The sequence below is a fragment of the Dendrobium catenatum genome, unplaced genomic scaffold (assembly GCF_001605985.2).
Source record: "Dendrobium catenatum unplaced genomic scaffold, ASM160598v2 fragScaff_scaffold_325, whole genome shotgun sequence".
NCBI classification, from domain to species: Eukaryota; Viridiplantae; Streptophyta; class Magnoliopsida; order Asparagales; family Orchidaceae; genus Dendrobium; species Dendrobium catenatum.
The window spans coordinates 736,418-750,833 of record NW_021318787.1 but is presented as its reverse complement, the minus strand read 5'-3'; the positions used below and the strand labels follow the sequence as shown (position 1 = coordinate 750,833).

Here is a 14,416-nt window from a genome sequence, read left to right as displayed (position 1 = left end):
TCAACCATAAGAAAATTTCATTCATCAACATCATTAGAAAATAATACAAAGACTAGGCCTTCATATATAGGCCTCCAAAGCACAAAATGTAAAAGACACAAATGCCCTCAGGCTACAACATGACACAAATCCCTCATAGGGGTACAAATGGAAAACTGAAAAATAAATAAAAAATGCACTAGAACACATAAATAAAAATTATGAATCGTAGCCGTCGATCTACGATCCTGCCGATGTCGAAATGTGCGGTGGATGTTCTCATCAAGAGTATTCTGTCGACTTTGACTTGGTCCTGGAGTAGAAGCATCTGATTCTACTGTTCTTGTTCTTCCAACATTCTTTTGAGATCCAATGTTTATTCTTGACTCTCTTGCTGGTCTTTGCCCCAAAGTAGGACAATTCTTGGCTATATGATCTGGTTGATGACACCAGAAGCAAGTATTTGTACAAGATAAACATTCTCCTTTATGTTATTTTCCACACTTGCTGCAAATATTCTCACTTGAACTGTCACTGCTACTGGAGTTAGTCTTTTTCCAATTAAACTTTCCATATTGTGAAAGGGGTTTGCTATGTGAATCCTGAGAAGTTTCCAATACCTCACCACTTTTCCTTTTCTAAAAGTCACACCTTCTCTGTGTGTTTTGCAAGTCCATCTCTACTCTATTAGCCCTTTCCACCAATATTGAAAAATCTTCAATTCCAAGTGGAACAAGAGGCTGCTTAATTATATCCTTCAATCCAGATAAGAATCAGTGACACTATTCTTATGCAGTATGTATCAATTGAGGAACATATTTGGATAATGTTGTCAATTTAGCTTCATATTGCATAACTGATCTATCTCCCTGCACCAGTCTCATGAATTTATCTTGCATCTGCCTCCTTGCAGAAGGAGGCACGAACCAATCTCTGAACAATTTTGTAAAATCATCCCACTTAATTTGCATGTCTTGAATCCCTCTAGTTTTGTTTTTATATTAACCTCTCCACCACCTTTCTGCTTCTCCATCAAGAGTAAAGGTTGCTAAGAAAACTTTCCTCTCTTCCGGATAGAACATTCTTTCTAAAATTTTTTCGACCCTTAGTAACCAGTTTTAAGCTTCAATTGGTCCCTCGACTCCCTTAAATAATTGTGGTCTCATATCTTGAAACAGTTTAAGATATTTATCCATAGACATTCCACCACCAATACTACTTCCTGATGGTTGATTCCTTGAGTTTTGAATCAACTGAGTCATAGCTGTCATCATTTGTGTCAGTACATCAGGATTAACATTAACATTAGGCATTGACCTTTCCACTTCCTCCTCTCCTCCAGAATCATTTTGTTTCCTGTTTTCAATAAGATTATTCATTTTACATTAAATATTTTAATTATTAACAGTCATACTATTGGCTCTTCTAGTATGATTCATATCTTAATTGTGCTCTGATACCACTTTTGTTACGACCCGACCCGGAGGCTCGACTTAACGAGGCGGGAACGAAAGTCGGACGATAGGATCAAATCATTTTAATTCATAAGTAATTCAACATTTAAAACATCAAATTTTCTCCTTAATCTGAAGAGCCACTAACAAAAATTCTTTAATTACTTAACATTCGATAAAATGATAAATTACCTGTTTTCAATATTTCATCGTCTTCTATAAACGAATTTTTCCCTTTCTGCCATTTCTAACTCTGAAAATTTACCTGAAACATTTATTTAGTGAAATGAGTTTACAATATAAACTCAGTGGGTAGCTGCTAAAATGATTTACATGCTTAAAATACAATATATATAACTTTAGATGTATGTTCATTAATTTAACATTTGATAGATATTTCCTTCTTTGATTCATTCCTTTTCATTCATTCATTTATCAATACTATGTCATATTTTCTTCATTCCTATATATATACTATATTATATTCATTTATAGCATTAGCATTAACATATATTCCTTTTCCCATTTATTTTGTATAGGAACACTGTCTATATGTACCAAAAGTACATCAATTTTCCTTTTCCTTTTTCATGCACAGGTACGTTGCTTTCCCAACCATTACCATACGGGGGTGAGCTCTTATACATTTTAATGCATATCATTTTCCTTTTCATTTTCATTTTATTTATCTTTCATTCACTTATATATTATTCATTCATATATCTACTTTTGATACACATATATGTATAATGGCTTTGTAACTTTAATTTATATTTTTCTTATATGCATATCTTTACATACGATTACTTTCACATAATTGTATACTTGTATATACATTGCATATTTCATATGTGAAAGTGAGAGAGTAAAAGAGAGCAAGAGACAGCAAGGGAGAGAAAAGGCAAGAGGGGGAGAGAACAAGAGCCATTATACATATATGAGTCTTAAATTGTAAAATAATTTATGAGTCTTAAATTGTTTATATAACATGCTCCTTTTAAATAGAAAAGAAATACAGTAAAGAAAGTTATTGAAAATACCCACTTTGAATCTTTTAAGTCTTCGACGCTTGGTACAACCTAAAGAAATTCACAATCATAAAAATTTTATCATTTAATCTTTTCATAAATTTTCATAAATATTCATTTTATTAATAATTACCTCGAATCTCAATTTCCGTTCTCTTGTTGAATCATTTGTTGATCAACTCTTACAACTTCGATCTCTCTTTCCAAAATCTCTAAAATTGTACAACAAAATTTTCATGAAAACTTGATTTAAGTAATAAAATTTAATAACAATTTCATGATAGAAATGTACTTACAATGGGGATTTTCAAAAAATCCCAAAATCCTTTCTCTTTCCTTCTCAATTCTCTTCTCCTTCCTTTCGATTCTCTCTTATCTTCAATTAAATATTTCTACTAATCATATGAAGAATAGGAAACAATTTATATTAAAAAAATAAACAAACCTTCCTCCTTCCTTTCTCCCAAATCGTCTCTCTTCCACCGTCGTTTCTCCCAAATCCCCTCTTCTATAACAATAGAAATGAAAATGAGTTGTTTAATCTTACCCTCCAATGCGATTGACTGTTAAAAATGGCAAAATAAATCTTCCCTAATCCTTTTGGTGTGAGTTCGGCCGTTCGCCCCTTCCTGTCTTTGCAAACTGCTCTGTTCTGTTCGCTAAAACCCGCGCCCCTCTATTAATAATTGACCGATTCAGTTTTATCGGCCTGGTCCTGTTCTTACAATTTCCTTGTGGGATTGTAACATTTAGGGTTCAAAATGATGTCCAGTGTGATGAGGAGTTTGCAGGGAGAATGCTTTGGATTTTTTGAACGAGACATCCATGTGTGAGCGAGTTAAGTAGGCGTAAGGGGGGTTTTATTTGTTTTTGTATGGCCGTGTGAGAGGGAGAGGGAGAGGGGTGTAAGGGGGAAAGAGTGCAATGATAATTTAATTTATTATGAAGAAGTATCCTCATTTTCTTTGGAGCCATTGTTATTGATTTGTTTGTATGCAACATTGTCTTTTTTATTAATTTATAAAGAAAGTGGATGCATCAATGGTATATTGAAGTTATTAAAGATAAGTATGATGCAATAATTTATAGGATTGTGTTTTTAATCAGTTTATGAAGAAAGTGGATGTGTCAAGGTATATTGAAGTTATTAAAAATATTTATGATGCAACAATTTGTGACTCTCTTTAGTTGTGTACTGATAAAAGAGCTTCCAATTAAAATAGTATATATTAGAGCTAGTTGGGTAAAATGGAGCATTTCATTATAAGTACATTATAGTAAGAGTATGTCATGGAGACTTAACGATAATTTTAATTAATTTATTGCATCAATTCGAGTGTTAAGCAATAAACAAGTTAATTTTACAACACATTAATATTTTTTTTCTCTCAAAAAAAAAAAAAAGATCAATGTGTTGTAAAATTATGCAGGGTAGAGTGAAAATGATTAAATTATTAAAATGCTTATAACAATATATGTTGGAGATAAAATAGTAAAAATAAACCTATGTGTTTGGATATACTAATTAGATGGGTATGTAGAAATAATGTGTAAAGGTTAGATAGAAAAAGTGGCAAATTCATGATAATATTGGTTGCAAGATTAGATTAACTCCTGATGTGAACTCAACATGAATTAGATGGATCATCATTAATATTAGTTTTATGAAAACTCTTTTTCCATTCATTCATGCTGAGTGTTAGTGTTGTAAAACCTGTTCATCACAATTCATTTTGAAGAACTTCCATCGCTGTAACCTAAGAGCTTCTCCTTTGTAATCGACTGACACTAATGTTATATAATTCTCTACTAAGTGTATTTTGAACCTTTTATTATACATGACAAAAGTACCTAAATCTTTTTCAACTATCTTATTTTCTATACATGTCTCTCTTAACTATTTTTCTAATGTAATCATTCTTGAAACATCTAATATAATCATTCATGATTTATCTTTTAATATCAATTTTTTTTTTTTAATTTTTTTATGGCTAACAATCAGATCAATATAACATCACCGACCTTACTACAATTTTATAAATTTTATGTTTACTTCATGATGTCCTTTTATTGTATAATATTCTTGAGATATTTTTCATTTTAACATTCCAAATTTAACTCTATAAGTTACATCTCATGTATATCTTATTTCTTTTGTATAATAGATGCATGGTACTCAAATCTATAATACCAAAGTACCACCTTTTGTTCTTATAATATTGATTGATAATTATTAATATCACATACTCTAAAATTGCTCATCATATATTCAATCTTTGTTCTACTACTTTCAAGTTCTCTATTTATTAGAAATTTTCTTAGTTATTTTATTTTTTCACTTACGTTTGTTTATGTTTGTCTAATAAGAACTATATTATCTATAGAAAGTATACACCAATAACTTTACTTTGAATATCCTTTATATGGATCTCCATAGGGGTGTCAATTATTGACCCGACCCGATAACCCGACCCGAACCCGACCCAAAAAATCCGGGTTCGGGTCGACCCGTTTAACAAACAGGTCGGGCCCGGGTCTCAACTTTTGACCCGTTTAAAAAATGGGTTGTGTCCATCAACCCCGGTAACACGAAATTGACCCAAAATTGACTCGTTAACCCGCTCTTTTTTAACTTTTCCCGCTTCAGATTGGGCTAGTCGGTCACGTCGCCTGGCCTAGTCGCCTGGTCACGTCGCCTGGCCTAGTCGCCTGGTCACATCGTCTGGCACACTGGTCACAATGCATATTTCATTATATTTTTCTAAAATAATTTCTTTTATAAAACTCATGTTTAATAATATCTCTAAGTAGTTTTTCCATCTTTCCTTGATGTCTTCATTTTCAGCAAATATTCTACTATGTTCACTTATAATGCATCTAAATTAATCGAAGTCCCTTGATCTTTTATCATTTACCCTAGTGTAATACCTCATTTTCCGCACTCAATCTCGACCAACAATTTGCCATGATGAAAAGGCCAAGAACGACCTTAACATTCTTGACACTAACTTGCTAACCCAACTAGAATTGGCGAGTCACAATCTTATGTCATCTAGTTTTAGCTCATCTACTAACTTTGTGAACATGGCTCTTGCCATCAATCCCGCTTTTGTCGTTTCAATAACATGCTAGTCAACATGGCTCAACCACCTGACTCTAAGCCTTATTGGCCACTAGCCTTGGCTAACCAACTTGCTCATCCAACTCAATCTATCTTTTTCTATCACCCATAAGTTCTCCAATGGCTTAAAAACCATTGCCTTGTGAATCATAAGGAATAATTGTTAGGACACAAAATTTTCTGTTTGATATGGTCTACTTGAATTTGGCCCCGTAGAGAAACATTCATCCCAAGTCAATAAGTTTCTCTAGGACAAAAGAACCCATGTCTATTGAGAAGAATACTTTTGTGAAGTTGGGTAAATTACATACTCCTATTAAGTGGATTAGAGACTATAATAACACGGGACGATGGAATCATAGTATCTTGATTGGATACATCATCATTGCCCCCACCATAATCTTTGAGTTAAGTTGGTAAATTTTTTAATCTAAAGTCAAAATTTGTTGCTACTATGCGCCAAGTATTTAATGCTTATCTAATGGTTATACTCAATCGAAAGTTCTCTCTTATTATCGAGATGAATAATCAACTATAAGGGCTTAGATCCTATGAGAAGCTTAGGATCAGATCATAAAGTCCTTGCAAAATCTTACTCAGCACTCCCTCAGCAGAGTCGGGCATGAATTTTTGGAGTCCACAATCTCAACACTTGTCCTCCTTTCATTAGCCAAATTGACATGTGTCCACAATTCTTTGCTTGTTCATATGTTGCCATTAACAGACAAATTTTTTAGCTCATCCTTGCTTATAACAGTCCCTTCTATATGCCTTCATAAAAAGGGAACTTAGTTGAAGCATGAACTTTGAACTCTTATACTTTTAATCTTCTCTCTCTTTCTCTCTTGTATTCATTCACCTCCTTGCTAGGAAAAGATAGAAGTTAATCTCATTTACTATAGTGGAATCTTTCTCCCCCCCTTTGCACAATTAAAATAGATCACAAAGTGGAGCCACTTAAATTTGCTGTCTCCCACATGCTGTAATGGTATGGTGGCTTCCCCTTCTTCGCTTCCCTCTCATGTATCCCCTCATTTGCTCCCTTAACAGGAAGTTTGTCAGCTTGAAAACTCTGTTCTTTTGAATGCTATCATCTCTCTTTTGTTTTTATGAAACTTTTCATCATGATAAGAAATTTGTGTTCACATTGTTATTATATATATTTTCTTTTCTCCTTAATGTTAATCCTATTCCTTAGTATGAACCCTATTGTATAAATCATAAAAAATTTTAACTTTTGCTTTAATAAGTATAATCTTTGCAAGACTTCAAGCTTTGCAAAAAGTTTTTTCCTTCCTTCCAAGTAGAACTTTATTTTAATATGGTGGCTCCACTTTTCTTAGTAACTCTTCTTCTTGTTTCTTTTAAGTATTTTCCTCATTGCAAGATTATATTTTGCTGTGAAATCAAGAATATCTTCTCCTATTGTATTTCCATCTCCTTATTATCCAACTTGTAGAATCTATATGCCCATTGATTCCCCTCGAATAAATGTTCATTCTTTCGCGGGTAGACACTGTTATAATTAATTCATCCCTTCCCAAAATTATTCTTTTTAGTTCTTTTAATTCAATTTGATGATGAACATTATGGTTAAACTAATCATTTTATATTTGTATTCTATGCGTGACCATATATCTTGGTGTTTTATTATCATTTACTCCAACTAATAGTGTAATTTCTATTTTCCTTAATGTAGTCTGAAGTGTTTCTTGTCATTGATTTGATCCATCATTTGATTCTAGTTAATTTCATGCATAAAATATTTTCCGAAGTATGTGAAATAACAGTGCAGCACAATCTTATTAGCAAATCAATTGCTTTTCATCAGGTTCAATGAAAATATCATAACTGATCCAGGTCATGTTGATGTATTTCCTGCTTCATGTATCCCAAAGAACATGCAACATCATTTCAAGCCCATCTACCGGCAATTCCTTCTTGTAGACAATGAACCGCTGGGATTAAGAGATAAGAAAAAAGAGAAAGGATTTCGCTTAGTGACAGACTCTTCTAGTTTATCCTCTATTTTGAAATGGGTATCACATGCTGAGGTAGCTATCCCATATTTTGACAAATACATTTTGCATGATGATAGTGATCATGCAGGAAGTTAGATTATATATTTTTGTTAATTTTTTTGCATCCCAACATGATACCTAAGTTGCTGTTTTGAAATTGTTCTTTCTATATTTTTAAGCGACTAAAGAGTTTAACAAAATATAGTGTTACCAAAAGCTCTAGGTACCTTGAAGATGATATAGTGGTTCAACGCCTAGGCGCCATTTTAGTCTCTCTAGAACTAATTGATCAATAAATAATTAATGCAATTTATAATCCTTTCAATCATGAAGAATATTCTTGCTGAGCATGAATAATAATCAGCACATTAAACAATTTTAGAAAATAATGAATTTCAGTTTGAAGTGTATGCAAAGTTGCAAATCTTACTAATCTATAATAATTCCCCCAAAATGCTTATTTAAATAACTTAAACGGTGCAAGCACTTAAGGTTTGTAGCTATGTTGCACCGATACACCTATTTATGAAGGCGTGCTGTATCCGATACACTGATACACGGATACGCCTCCGATACGCCACCGATCGCGTGTCCGTTGAAAAATAAAAAGAAATAAAAAAAAAAGATGCATCGTATTTACTTCCGGGGCTGCGAGCAAGGTTCTCTCATTTCCGATATGGATTTGAGTCTCTTGATGATATGAGAATATTATAAATTACTAATCTTTCAATTGATGAGCCTGAATTAGAAGCTATGATATTTATTGAAGATGATATAGAAGTTCAAAGACAAACCCATGAAGAAGCTAATCATATCATTCCTTCTATTGAATAGTTGAAACTTCATGTGCTAGATAATTTATGTTTATGCTTTTGTTGCTGTACTAGACATTTAATGCTTTCTTATATTTTGATATTATAAGCCACAAGGCTACAAATGATGTTGTTGTTTTTTTTTAAATGTAATTTCAAATATTATGCTTTGATTGCTTTCTTAATTTTTATGTATGATTTATAAATTATAATGCCGTGTCCGTGCCGTACCCGTATCCTATATTTTTAATAATTGACGTGTCTCTTATCCGTATCATGTCGTATCCGTGTCGCCGTATCCGTATCGGTGCAACATAGGTTTGTAGCATGTAAATATTAAGGATAACTATGCTATTATATATTTCAGTTCCTTATCATCCCTGCTCTCTTTCAATCCCTAGATTTATGGGCCTCAATATCTTAGGATAGTTGAAATTTATTTTCTTTCTCTATGTTCATTATTGTATAACTTATATTTTATCTTATTTCATGTTGTGTATCCTTATTCCTCAACTTCTAATTCTGTTTCTGCATATATCAAATTATTATAATAAAAGCTAACTCATCTTTCACATTTGAAACAATTATCTCTCTCTGCAATTAAGACAGGTGCTAAGCTAATTGTTCAAGGCCTTAAAGCAAGGTGTTTCTGTTGGTAATGGGTCTCTATGGATCTATTCCTTTGTTTTTCATTCCCATCACCCAAGAATAGGTTCATCTCACCTTTTAGCAAATCTAGGCAAACCTTTTGAGTATTACACTTAAGTTAACAAAATGCTTCCCTCTTTTCAAAGAGTATTAGGCAAATAAGAATCTCTCTCTCTCTCTCTCTCTCTCTCTCTCTATATATATATATATATATATATATATATATCTTGCTATAGTCATGGTGGGAATTTTTATGAAGTAGGCGGAAACTGAATTTATAATCTTGGTAGCAACTTTCAAAGCACTCATCAATTGGATTAGCTGACATGGGAGCCCTTGCAAATGTGTGCGCGTGCATACACACATATTTATATATAGGGACCAAAATGGTCCCCAATTATGTTATGGGACCATTTTGGTCCCAATAACTAAGTTAAGATTTAATGGTGTTAAAATAACGGATAGTTTGGTCATTTTTTCTTTAAGTATTTATTATATATTATTTTCAAGCAAATATGCAGAAAATTATACTCTAATGAATATGCAAAATATAAAATTTGGACAGCAACCACAAAACAGAAGAAATGAAAAAAAAAATTCTTCCAACTCAATTATAACTTCCAACAAAGTTAATTTTCTATTTAAATAATTAAAATAAAATCAATAATAATAAAAATATATGGAAAAATAAAATCGTGAGCAACATAGGCACTAACACTCACTGGATCAATTCGACGGTGAGGATTCGACATCCTTGAGGTTCGTCGCTAGGGTTCGACGTCGGTTTTGACACTGCTAGTGGTTTGGAGCTGGGGTTATATATATATATATATATATGTTGTATACTTCAAGTTTCAGATCACATGTGGCTTTGGCAAGACTGCATATGTAACAGTGGCATGAAACTACCTCTATATAATTGCGGCCTAATGGACATTAGCTTTGTGTAGGTGGCCGTGGTTAGGATATGCATGTCTTGGCTGCCAGCAAGTGACGGCCTAGATAAATAAATAACTACCTACATCATTCTCACGCATTTGGAAGGACCTTCACCTTGCTGGAGGTTATTGGTGGAAATTGATAAACATGGTGCTGGTAAAGTGTGCTTTGGATGACATTAGTGATCTGCCAAATAAATTCTCTAGCGTCTGACAGGTCCAAATTTAATGTGAAGTCTATTTAATGTAGTTTATTCATCCAAATTAACAGGCTAAATGCCATTTTGATCGATCATATCAAGTCTCTAGTAGGATGTATTAAACTTAGTTAAATTAAACTTCCTTTTTTGGCTTACATGAGCTAAGAAAGGCAATTAAAATTCAGTTAAATTTGATGTAGATTCCTTATTATATATTTTGCTCCATCTCATTAATTTAGTCTGCACTAATTTGATATTCACAATTTATGGTTAGGTTTAACATGATCAAACTATTTAGGTCCAATATGAATCAAAGCAAAATCAGGATCGGATATAATTTCATCGAGCCCTTATCATTTACTTAAAATATTTAAGTACATTTTGTTTTTTTGTACCGACTTATGGATTATGGTTGAGGTTGTTTTTAATGTATATTCTGGATTTTTTCTCAGGTAAGGAAGCAAACTTACATAATAGGAAACTCCGTGCCTCGTGCCAATCTTTGTGTAATTGATAAGCTTATATCCAGCCGCCATGAACTTGCCCAGGTGAAGAATTGCTATTTTTGCTCTTATTTTATTTACTTTACATTTCATCTAATGCACTTATTAAAATATCAATAATTGCAGTTTCGTTAGTACTTATTGTACCGTTGATTTACCTCCTACACTCTGGAAAGGATAAAAAATCTATTTGTTGAATAAGATTGTTATTTAACCCACATTGATTCTGCTGATATTTTAGCTTGTGTTGAAAAAAAAAAAATGTTATATCAACCTCTTAACTGTGCTTTGCATGTTAAGAGGGATTTAGGAATGCATTTGAATGTCAAATAGTTGCAAATACCAGTGAAAGTGGATAGTTGGTGGCAAGAGGACTCTTATTATATTCATCTTTACAATTAAAGATTCTCTGGTTATTCTACTCGATAGATTTGAGTGTAGCCCTTAGCTACTAATTTGTTTTAAACCTTCTAAGGTTTTATCAGCTTTATATTTCACTATGAACATCCATTTGTGCCCTATTAATTTCTTTCCTTTAGGCATCCTCGTGATCTATTTTATTCTTTTCAAAGGCTTTCATATACATTTACATGACTTTCCTCCATTCTTTGGTGAACAATGACTTGAATAATGTTTTAATGATTGAAGTGGTATTTAAATTAACTAGGAAATGTTTGTTGGATAATGAGAACTTTTCAATTGACGCAGTGAAATAGAGAATATAATGGGGTTGTGTTACACTCCCTAGTGTTTTTTTTAATGTCATTTTTTAAATTTCACCCCAAATTGTTTCTTTCTGATTTTATTTTTTAATCTTCACCCTAAATTGTTTCTTTCTAATTTCATTTTTTAATTTTCACCCCAAATTGCTTCTAAATCATATTATGAAAAGTAGCAAGGACAATACTTATATCACATTTTGATCTAGGCACGAAACTTCAGGAAATTGTAGTGACTTATCGAGGGACAACATATGTCACAATGAATCAAGTAAAGGAGAATATAACTTCTTTCATTAGTTGCTGGAAAAGGCATGTCTGTGCTTTGCAGGTTCACAAACATCATAATGAAAAGCTTTAACATGAACTCCTTGAGAGAAGGAAATACGACTGTAAAAATTCTAAATAAAGGGAGACCAAGTTGTTGATGCGAGGAAATGAAAGATAAATGTAGATTGATCTTGACACTTTTTGACTTAATGTTCCAAAAATGTAAAGGCCATCCTTTTCCTTAGTAGACCAATTATTTTCATCATCTCTTGATCCCAAAATACATAACAAACGTGAAAAAATGTTATTCCGCAATTCATATTATGAGTGAGTTTTTAATGTGCACAATGTTTCTATAAAGCTCAAGAACATTTAGAACATTATCTAAAAGAAACTAAGGACTGATTTGGATTTCTACTAGTTTTACAATTGTTGTAGGATAGTCATCGACAAAAGAGATTTTCTTATTATTCGGGCAAAGTGTGCGGCCATTAAAGTTCAATGAGAAATATGTCATGTGATCATTGGCTCCTGATCAATGATCCAGGAGTCGGATATAGCATCTCCGGCTGTTAGTCTACAAGTAGGGACTGATGAGTTTCCAGGAGCAAGCAACTTTGTGTTTATGCTTTTCTAATCATTTTTAATAATTTTTTGTCTTTCAATCTATTATTTATTAATTCTTCGTCATTTGGGCTTGCCTTTGAATTTTTTTGAGTATCCGCCTACTTCAAGATGATTGGTAGGATTCAACTGGGAACAAAGAAACTCTCGCAGTAGATGACTACTTGATAGCCATGATGAAGGCTATGGTTAGAGCAGGTGCATGCAATTACGAAGGCTGCAAGGAGATAAGGCCACGACTGCAGTAAAGCTCTCATGGATCATGAAATTAGTGTCAAGTTGTGAAGTTTGTAGAATCGTGGAATACATGGAATTATGAGAGAAAACCCAAAAGTAATGTCCCTTGTGAGCGTTGCAGCTCGGTACTCGAAGGTACTATTTGGAATAGTGGGAGAGGTTGTCAGTAATGCTATAAGTGCGAACGCACTATTGGAATTGAAATCGAAGACAATGCAGAGCAGATATATTGGTCAACTGTGTAGAGAAATCATAATATTAGGGATGATGATGATGATGCAAAGTAGATAAATCATGCATAATTGAAGTTGATGATATTTGAAGAAATAGCGCGTAAAAAATGGTGTGAAGTCCAATTCATATTCCAATTGTTCAAATTGGTCGTGTTTTTTCATTTTTAAAATCTTAGCTTAATGCTGACATAGAAATAGAAGCACATATGATACAAAATCTATGCATGTAAATTCTTTCAAGTAAAATATCAAAAGCCTTCATAAGCTATGACATTGGAATCATTTATGACTAGATATTTCTCAATTTGTCACCCGTACAATTTTATGCTTCTTCATCTTTTCATGGAATGATAGTGTTTTTTATGTTTATGATTAGGGCTTCTCGAAATAACTTTTCAAGCATTGTAGTTGGGGTCATATGTCGTATCATTATAAAGGCTGTTAGTATTATTTTTTCTATCATTTTGCTGGTAATATACTAAGTCTTTATGCAACATAAGTGCTAATGCTTGGGGAAAGTTTGGTTTCTTTCTCAAGTCTATTTTGATCTCTACAACAATGACAAAAGCAAGCTTGATCTCATTATGTGGGGTCGGCTACATAAATCCTTTTCTTTATTCTTTCATATTAAGAGTCAAATTCTCATTTAAATTTAATAAAAAAATCTAATAAAAATGGTAATTTCTAATACTTTATGACCAAGTATTTTTAGGTCTACCTCTACTTTTCTTAACATATACTAGATTTAATCTACTTTCCTACGAAAAACCAACATTTTTATGTAATCAGACCATCAACTTTCTAATCTTATTTGCTACTGGAGCTACTTCAATCTTTTCACATTTTGTCTCTTTTGTCTCTAAGTGTAAAACCACTCATTCACTTGAGCATCCTCATATCTGTAACACATAAGTTTATTTTTTGCTTATCTTTTAATAGACAATATTATGTGCCATAAAACATTGTACGTATCACCACCTTATAAAAATTTCTCTTAATTTTGAGGGATACCTTTCTACCCCACATTAGGTCCCGATGCATTCCTTCACCCCAACCATCCAACTTGAATTCTAGTTATAATATTTGTGAAATTCAGATATTTGAAGATGAAAAATGTTTAATATTATTACACAAAACTATCCATATTTATAGATCTATAAAGGATATCTTAATAAACAAACAAATAACTCCAAAGTCATACATAATTTTTCTAATATAATCCTTCCTAAATCAACCACCCAAATGTGGAAGGTGATCAGGGTGATCTAGGTGAGCCTCCCATAGATCCTTATCCTAGTGATGTAACGGGAACCGAAGAAGCAGCCGCAAGAACCAAGGAGGCTCGCATGGAATCGAGGCATCAAGACACGGGAAAGGCCACCCAACACCGGAAATCGAAGAGGCAGCCGTGGGAACCAAGGAGGCAGCCGTGGGAACCAAGGAGCCAAGGCACTGGAACCCAAGAGGCCAAGCACAAAAATTTAAAAGATAAAGCTATATAAATAAGATAATAAATGAACTAAAACCTAGCTAATAATGAGCTAACCTTTAGTTCAATAAATGAACTAAAAACCAGCTCATAAATGAGCTAAATTCCAGCTCAAAATTTATTGAGCTTGTAGTCTCAAG

General features: G+C 32.9%; 1 protein-coding gene across 5 annotated transcripts in view; it reads left to right on the top strand.

Annotated features, from left to right (window-relative positions):
• Nucleotides 1-14,416, top strand: part of LOC110100890 (mitochondrial intermediate peptidase, mitochondrial) — a 71,005-nt gene that overhangs the window by 9,616 nt on the left and 46,973 nt on the right. For 2 of the 5 annotated variants that reach the window (XM_028693593.1, XM_020828606.2), the window contains exons 3-4: nucleotides 7,443-7,636; nucleotides 10,654-10,749. In XM_028693593.1, the coding sequence (XP_028549426.1) occupies nucleotides 7,443-7,636; nucleotides 10,654-10,749 (290 nt within the window). Of the gene's footprint in view, nucleotides 1-7,413; nucleotides 7,637-10,653; nucleotides 10,750-14,416 lie in introns of all 5 variants that reach the window. The other 3 variants (XM_020828604.2, XM_020828605.2, XM_028693594.1) reach the window with 2 other exon arrangements.